Consider the following 8,210-nt stretch of genomic DNA (forward strand, 5'->3'; position numbering starts at 1 on the left):
AGTCATGACTTTTAATGCAGCGTGTAAACGTACCTTTAATGCCTCGTCATAAATAATTTGAGACATATTATAATTTTACTATTAAACAATTTATATCAGCTATGTATTACTATTTCATTAAATTTTGGAACAAAATATCACAATCCTCTTTTTCTTAAAATCTTCTAATATATCTAGAGTACGATAATTCAGCTTAGAGTTTAAATTAAGTTGAAACTGAATTGGCTTTTGTGAGCAATTTCAAGCGACTATTTGAGTTTACTGAAAACTTCATATATGGGCAACGGAGATTTAGAATTTTATCAATATTATCTTACAATATCATCATGTTATTAATGAGGTATTGCGTGAATTGTTCTTAATGATCTTACAATAAAAATATTTCCGAAGAAATTTAATTTTATTTACTAGTTTACTTGTATTTATCTGCTGTAAATTCACTGCATAACCTTTAATCCTTAATAACTAATATTATCCTAGTGTATAAAATAAACATATATCAACTTTTTTTACAGAATACATATCCGTCATTTATTAGGATTCATCTGAATATGTATTATGTTCAACTGCATATACTGCCACGATTGCAGACTTAATATTATTTATTAGTTGTCTATTGAATTATGGCTGTACGTCGAGGAAACAGAAACTTGAAATTGCAGGTCTCTGAAGAGACACCTGTGCCTGTGTACGTAATATCATTATTTTGTTAATCTATTATTATAATAGCAATCCATTTTCGTTAACGCTATATAAATGTATAAATATATGAATAAATGTGATAAACATATATCCAAGTGAAAAATATATCATAATATGTCAATACTGTTCTGCATTTTAATAGATTACTATTTTTTGATAATTGTTCAACTTTCGGTAATATTATGAAGTTGATAATAACTTTTATACATTATAGCACTCCGCCAAGAAATTTGGATAAAAGAACAACAATAACCATAGGTGATAAAACATTTGTAGTAGAGGCGGATGATTTAGAAACAATCTGTATTCTTGGACGAGGAGCATATGGTATTGTGGATAAAGTACGACACAAACAAAGTGGTACTATTATGGCAGTTAAGGTATAACGTATTTTTATGAAGAAATCATATTGATATATTTCTTATGTGCTTGTAATTAAATTGTTTTATGTATTATTATAGAGAATAACTGCAACAGTTAATACACAGGAACAAAAGCGTTTACTTATGGACTTAGATATTTCCATGCGTAGTTCAGCATGTCAATATACAGTACAATTTTATGGAGCATTGTTCAGGGAAGGAGATGTTTGGATATGTATGGAAGTTATGGATATGAGTTTGGACAAATTTTATACGAAAGTGTATAAGCATGGTCGTGCCATTCCTGAAGATATTTTGGGGAAAATTGCTTTTGCAGTAAGGAGAAACTGAATGACTATAACAAAAAACTTACTGTACATTATAACATCAATCGTAATTATAATTTTAAAAATGTTTACAGGTAGTAAGTGCATTACATTATCTGTATTCACAGTTACGGGTGATCCACAGGGATGTGAAACCTAGTAATATTTTAATTAATCGAAAAGGAGAGGTCAAGATCTGTGACTTTGGTATATCTGGTTATCTCGTGGATTCTGTTGCTAAGACTATCGATGCCGGTTGTAAACCATATATGGCTGTACGTAACTTTCTAAGATAGATTATAACATCTCTGATCCTGTCTATAATATTCAATAAATTCTCCATTGTAACCTTTTTTTTAGCCAGAAAGGATAGACCCGTCGGGTAACCCTTCACAATATGACATCAGGTCTGATGTTTGGTCGTTAGGTATATCCCTTGTTGAACTAGCGACAGGAAAATTTCCCTATGAATCTTGGGGAACACCTTTTGAACAATTAAAACAAGTTGTAAAGGATGAAGCACCAAAGCTGCCAGCTGATAAATTTTCGCCCAATTTTGAAGAATTTATCAATAAATGGTAAATTCAATTGTTCGTAATGTTATTTTAAATCCATTATATACAGTTCAATTAATAATTGTTTTTTCAGTTTAATGAAAGATTATACTGCCCGTCCAAATTATAATCAATTATTGAAACTTGATTTTATCACAGAGCATGCCAAAAAGGACATAAATGTTGCTGAATTTGTTGGAGAAATTTTGGACCTACCTGAAGTTGAGTAATCAGCATAGTATATAAATATTTTTGACATGGTGTGTTACGTGATCTTTAATGTAACTTCGTATTATGTATCGAAGTTATATAATCAGTTCTCTATATCTTCATCAGCCATATTATTCACTCATACATACACACGCTACAAGTAAATTAAAGTATAGTGTAAAACATAATATATGTAACTTTTGTCTAAAAATCTATGTCTTCAGAAGTTCACTTTCTTGTTTGTTCAATATGTAACCTATGTATAATTTTCATTAATAATTTCTTCCGGATTAGTAACTATTCTTTAAACAGAGAGCAAACCCATGTAAATAATATACAAATATTTTCTCACATATAACAATAGATCGTTATTGTAGTAATGTAGTAAATAAAATCTAAATTATAAATACTTGATTAATCTAAGTATTATATATATATATATATATTTCTATATAACACGTGCTCTACATAACGTGATTCTAATGATAATAAATTAGTGATATTAATATAAATAACACGAACGACAACTGAAAAAATATTTACTTACGAGGAAAACTTATGTAAAAAATATCCACCCTTTTGAGAAAGTTTAAATATAAAAAAATATAGAGCTAATTACATTTGTCCATTTATATATACTGTAATAATGTAACAGATATTAATTGATAATAAATATAATTGTGAAACATATTACGTATTATAAAGTGTAGGTCAGTACAAAGGCTTTATTGTAAGCACTGAGGAATGAAGTAATTTTTTACTTACTGTAATAGTAGAGTAAAATAATAAGAAATCAGTGTGTTATTTTAATGAGTATAATATTATTCTTTTAATATATATTAATAAAAATTAATTTTGATTTCACTAAGAAATCTTCGAAGAAAATGTATCACATTTAGAAGATATTCTTCTATATTAACGAAGGTGTTTATGAAATTCTCATTTATATACAAGTAACATATAAATCATAAAATTTTCATACTTTTTTCTTTATATATATATATATATATTAGCGGTTTATGTACATAATATACGAACATAATCGTATCTGATTAAGGAAAACAAATACATTTATTAGTATATTTTACACAAAGCTTCTTAATAAATAAAAATGGCTGAAAGCTTTATTACATATTACAAATAATATTAACATGATATATTGTGTTTTTGACTTTACATACGTACAAGCATAGAAATGAATGAATGGGTCGGTTAAAGCAAGAATATATAAATGTGTTCTCCTTCGTTTAACACGATTTTTTACATGATAAAATTACAAAATATTACATATGCACATGTACAATATGGCAAATTTAAATATATTGGTAATTTTTATATTTTCAGCTTGTATATTTCAGTTTTTAAGAGATTGGTGGCATTAGGTTCATTCCTTTACATTCAAGAGCAATCTTTACGCCTAATACAAATAATCCAATGCTCTTAATTACAGACCTGTAAATGAAAGATTATGTGTATATGAAAGATTATGTTGTAATTGATATAATCTTTATTTAATTAGACATACATAGTAATTGCGAATTTCAATGAATAATGGGCCACACTAAACAAGGTTATACATATATAAAATTGACTCGAAGGTTATATGCAACATAATGAGACTTTATTATTACATACCATTTAAAAGGATCATAATAAATATTTTTTGCGTACTTTACAACAGATGCCATTGTGATCTTTATTTTTAGAAGGATAAATCCTCACTTGTTCAATTGTTTCTGTTTCTGGCAAAGTATCTAATTGAATTGGCATGAAGTTATATGTAGTACTGGTAGAAGTGCAAGCTTAAAGTTATTTCTAATGTAATGTATATATGCGAAGATGATATATATATTATCAGGTATTACAAAGATATTGTTTACTATTAATACTATATTACACTGTACGAGGAATTTTATATAAATAATGTAATTTTTAAATTAATTCGATAAAATTATAATTAGTTATAATTTATTTTCGAAATCAATTTCGTAGTTTTATGAAACTCTATTTATATTATAAAAATAGGCGTGGAGTAAGGAATATTTGATAAATAAATTTGCATTTTATATACATGAATTAAATCATCCAATGAAAATGATTTAATACTACAATTTTTATGTTTCTATATTAGTATGTTGGCAGTATGTATAGGTTATTACACATTACATTACACAAGGAATAATTTAGAATAGGAAAGTGAAGTAAAGTGCAGTGCGGACTGCGGACAGCGGACAGCAGTGCGGTAATGGGCGAATAAGATTCAAATGGCTTGATGGTAAAAAAAGTTAAGAAAGGTATACAAATTTTATTCCTCATCAATTTTATTTAGTGTGATTATCAAGATGGAATAGTTTTTTTACTATTATTATATTTTTCTCTGTATATGGTAATGTATTTATTTGTCTTTCTTTTATGTTTGTGTAGCCAATGTCATTAAATTAATGTCACTATCCATTATTATTTACATTTTTAATTATTCGAATGAAATATATATTTTCATGTTTGTAGCTCCTTTTTTCTTGATGCAATCGAAACGAGAAGAAAGGTGTCAGATTATTTTAGGATCACACGAAACAAGCTTTCCTGATACAAAAAACTGAGGTATATAAAGGTATCTGTGATATATTAATATATTTGACAGTAGTAATCATTTTATGAATGTGATGATTTTGGGAGAAACAAAATTTATTTAATAACATGTTAGAGGACGGATATAGTACCAATGTTTTATGTGCATTGTTTACCATATTTTTCATACTTATGCTAAATTTCTTCCGGTATCTTGTACGAGAGCCCCATATTCATATTAGAGATGTTACCAAAGAACATAATTGGAAATCGATAAGAAGGGAAACGAAGGTATGTGTCTGTGCATGTTTTTATATATAAACAAATATATTGCTTATATGCGTATATCTTCACTTATATTTGGCAAACTTCGTATCTTATAATTACATTATTGTATATAACATAATTACAATCCTCTCATTTTTAGCGTAAATATACATGTCAATATGAATGTACTATTGATTACAGAAATACAAAATTATTGATAATTAATGATTAGGTTTCGAAAGTAATTTGTTGAGTATATTAGTTAATTGAAATAAACGATCTGCCGATCATTTTGGACAACACTAATTTAGAATGTTAAATATAAAATTTATTTAAATTATAACGTGTGTACATAGGTATATAAAAGTTACAAATATTGCTTTTATCTGTAGGCATATTATTGTAGCATTTGTGAAAGCTCGTTGTTAAATATTAATGGTTTGATCTGTGATTCATGTGGTGTTTGCGCGGATCCTACATGTGTCAAGATCGCAGATAAGCAATTAAAGTGCAAACTTATTACCGTAAACGCAAATGAACCAATGAAGCACCATTGGATAAAGGGTATGTTTTATCCTCTTATGTTTCTACATTTTATAAACAATATATAAAAAATTAAATTATTACTTGTTTCCAAAATATTAGGTATTACTTAAATTATGTACTAAATTATTTAAATTAAATTATGAAGTTATTCAAGTTAATTTCTGTCTAATCATTTCGTATAAGGTAATTTAGCTCTAAATGTTATATGCGAAATATGTAATGAGGAATGTGATGTGGAACCTGGACTAACAGATTGGTGGTGCTGTTGGTGTCAAAAATGTGTCCACGATAATTGCAAGTCTAAGCTTTCTAAAGTATGCTTTTTCTAAATATTTTTTTACAATTGCTTACAATCTATAGAAATGATTGATTACTTATTGTTATCTTTTATATTCTGTTAGATATGTGATTTTGGTAAATTTAAGTTAATGATAATTCCACCAAGTAGTTTAAATCTACGAAGTACTGTAAGGCGTAGATTATACCTTTGTTCGGTTATACCTCCAAATTGGCCTCAGTGGAATCCTCTAATAGTTGTTGGTAAGTTAGCAGAAGAAAATTATAACAATGTTATAATAATATAATTATATATTATAACATTGTTATTATATGCATAAAATATAATCTTTTGACAATCAGAATTTAGTTTATAAAATTTATTTTCAGCCAATAAAAGATCTGGTAATAATGATGGAGCAGAAATCTTGTCCCTGTTCAGAAGGTTATTAAATCCTGCACAGGTTGTTGATTTATCAGAGCGTGATCCAGTCGCTGTTTTAGAATGGTGTCGCTTACTTGGGAAAGTAACATGTACAGTTCTTGTGGCAGGTGGAGATGGAACAATAGCTTGGTTATTGAATGCCATTCATAAGCTTGGATTGGAGGTAATATGCGTACTACTGATAATTTTTTTTTATGTGAAAAAAGAAACGAATATACCTTGCAACATTGTTTCTTGTAGAGATCTCGATGTGGTTCTTTTCTTCTCTCTCTCTCTTTTTTTTTTTTTTTTTTTTTTTTTTTTTTTTTTTTTTTTTTTTTTTTTTTTAATTTAATTACACGATGACATGGGGAAACATTGCATGTAAAAGATACGTATATATATTTATTTGTAAATTAAATATTTTTATTTGTAACAGCCAGTTCCATCTGTAGCGGTAATTCCTTTGGGAACAGGAAATGATTTATCAAGAGTACTAGGCTGGGGAAAAGAGCATGATCCAGATAAGGATCCTGCAGATATTTTGCATGAAATACAGAAAGCACAAAAAGTGGAACTCGATAGGTGCACAGAAAATATCCCGTACAATCCGTTTTAAATTGTTTCTAGTATGCGTAATTATCTAAATATTTTATTAGGTGGACTGTGATAGTAAAACCGTATGGTGGATTAGGACTTAGAAGTTCGCAGCAAACATTTTACATGTATAATTACTTAAGCGTGGGTGTAGATGCACAAGTAACATTAAATTTTCATCGTACAAGAGAGAGTCGTTTTTACTTCTATAGCAGTAGATTGTTTAATAAGGTACTCTCTATTTTATTGGATATTTACTTTGTTATTATATAAAATGATGCGTGTTTTTGTGCTTTTGATAGCTACTATACTTGTGCTTTGGTATGCAACAAGTAGTTGAACGGGACTGCAAAGATCTTGATAAGAATATAGAATTGTATTTGGACGAGGAGAAAGTGAATTTGCCATCCATCGAAAGTATTGTAATATTAAACATTCCATCATGGGCTGCTGGAGTTGATCTGTGGAATATGGGATTGGAAGGTATTTACACATATCCTTTTGTATGCGAAGTAATTGGAGAAATGTGAACGTTTTATATTGAATAGGCCACGAAGAATATGGGAAACAAAGTATCAATGATGGTAAATTAGAAGTAGTTGCGCTTTATTCATCATTTCATATGGCTCAACTTCAAGTAGGATTGTCTCAGCCTTATCGACTTGGACAAGCTAACAGTGTAAAGGTATTTTAAAGTTTATTCAAATCGGCAGATCGAGCTTTTAAAAAGATTTAAAGAAGCATTATGTGTAGTGTGATATTATTTGCATTATATTTCTACTATCTTTCTTTTGTTTTTCACAAACATTTAAATAAAATTCAGGTAAAGATAATAAAACCTTGCGCTATGCAAATTGATGGTGAACCATGGTATCAACATCCTTGTGAATTCAATATTAGATACTGTAATAAAGCGGTCATGCTTGTAAACACAGTTGAAAGAACTATTTAATTCTTTCATTCCGGAGTATATAAGAGGTTTCAATTACTTGTACATTCCAAAGTTTGGTTTTAAATGGAAAAGGATTCACTGTATTTCACGAATAAAGGAACAAGCATGATAAAGGTAAAATGTAAGATTAAAGATAAATTATTTTTTATGTATGTGAATTGTATATTTTTATATTTTATTTATTAGCTGTGTATTTTAAACCTTATTACTAATTATTACTAATTTGTGTTATTAAACATTGAAATAAAAGATATATATTGATATTGTTTTCACATATGTAATAATTTATTATCTATATTTCTTTATCTATAAGAGAAACCTATAATAATAATTGACTGCGTATATTAAGCACTTACGACGAGCTGTAATAAAGGAAGGATGATGTATAAGATTTTCCTCGCATATTATCTTTATTTGCAATTTATA

The 8,210-nt window shown here is 28.0% G+C and overlaps 2 protein-coding genes and 1 long non-coding RNA gene across 8 annotated transcripts; 2 read left to right on the forward strand and 1 right to left on the reverse strand.

Annotated features, from left to right (window-relative positions):
• The first annotated feature begins 7 nt into the window (after positions 1 to 7).
• Positions 8 to 2,844, forward strand: LOC100650253 (dual specificity mitogen-activated protein kinase kinase 3). Of its 2 annotated transcripts, none has more exons than XM_048411883.1 (7): positions 8 to 340; positions 516 to 688; positions 917 to 1,082; positions 1,164 to 1,400; positions 1,486 to 1,665; positions 1,751 to 1,968; positions 2,104 to 2,844. In XM_048411883.1, coding segments are annotated over exons 2-7 (867 nt in total). In that variant the 5' UTR covers positions 8 to 340; positions 516 to 623; the 3' UTR covers positions 2,105 to 2,844. The 2 variants fall into 2 exon arrangements, with proteins under 2 accessions (XP_048267840.1, XP_003400481.1); XM_003400433.4 differs by having other exon boundaries at positions 15 to 340; positions 2,039 to 2,844.
• Positions 2,845 to 3,206: 362 nt separating this feature from the next.
• LOC100650128 lies at positions 3,207 to 4,144 on the reverse strand. The gene is made up of 2 exons (XR_001099288.3): positions 3,790 to 4,144; positions 3,207 to 3,606 (listed from the first exon to the last, which is right to left on the reverse strand). It is a non-coding gene; the product is annotated as an uncharacterized LOC100650128 (long non-coding RNA).
• A 154-nt stretch (positions 4,145 to 4,298) lies between these two features.
• Positions 4,299 to 8,056, forward strand: LOC100650011 (diacylglycerol kinase epsilon). 5 transcript variants are annotated; one of them, XM_020866443.2, is made up of 11 exons: positions 4,299 to 4,448; positions 4,663 to 5,013; positions 5,382 to 5,553; positions 5,719 to 5,849; positions 5,937 to 6,075; positions 6,202 to 6,419; positions 6,675 to 6,820; positions 6,895 to 7,063; positions 7,135 to 7,315; positions 7,381 to 7,517; positions 7,656 to 8,056. In XM_020866443.2, the coding sequence occupies exons 2-11, from the start codon at positions 4,852 to 4,854 to the stop codon at positions 7,782 to 7,784; spliced, it is 1,584 nt and encodes a 527-aa protein (XP_020722102.1). In that variant the 5' UTR covers positions 4,299 to 4,448; positions 4,663 to 4,851; the 3' UTR covers positions 7,785 to 8,056. The 5 variants fall into 5 exon arrangements, with proteins under 5 accessions (XP_020722102.1, XP_020722103.1, XP_048267837.1 ...); XM_020866444.2 differs by having other exon boundaries at positions 5,728 to 5,849; XM_048411880.1 differs by having other exon boundaries at positions 5,478 to 5,553.
• The last annotated feature ends 154 nt before the right edge of the window (positions 8,057 to 8,210 follow it).

This window comes from Bombus terrestris, chromosome 14, assembly GCF_910591885.1.
Source record: "Bombus terrestris chromosome 14, iyBomTerr1.2, whole genome shotgun sequence".
Lineage (NCBI taxonomy): Eukaryota > Metazoa > Arthropoda > Insecta > Hymenoptera > Apidae > Bombus > Bombus terrestris.

Bases quoted from the DNA above. Each gene is read 5' to 3' on its own strand.
- LOC100650253 (XM_003400433.4), top strand. From the start codon at position 624: ATGGCTGTACGTCGAGGAAACAGAAACTTGAAATTGCAGGTCTCTGAA. The intron at 1,083-1,163 runs GTATAACGTATT...GTATTATTATAG, and splicing joins GTACTATTATGGCAGTTAAG to AGAATAACTGCAACAGTTAA. The intron at 1,969-2,038 runs GTAAATTCAATT...TTGTTTTTTCAG, and splicing joins GAAGAATTTATCAATAAATG to TTTAATGAAAGATTATACTG.
- LOC100650011 (XM_020866443.2), top strand. From the start codon at position 4,852: ATGTTAGAGGACGGATATAGTACCAATGTTTTATGTGCATTGTTTACC. The intron at 5,014-5,381 runs GTATGTGTCTGT...TTTTATCTGTAG, and splicing joins CGATAAGAAGGGAAACGAAG to GCATATTATTGTAGCATTTG. The intron at 7,064-7,134 runs GTACTCTCTATT...TGCTTTTGATAG, and splicing joins GCAGTAGATTGTTTAATAAG to CTACTATACTTGTGCTTTGG.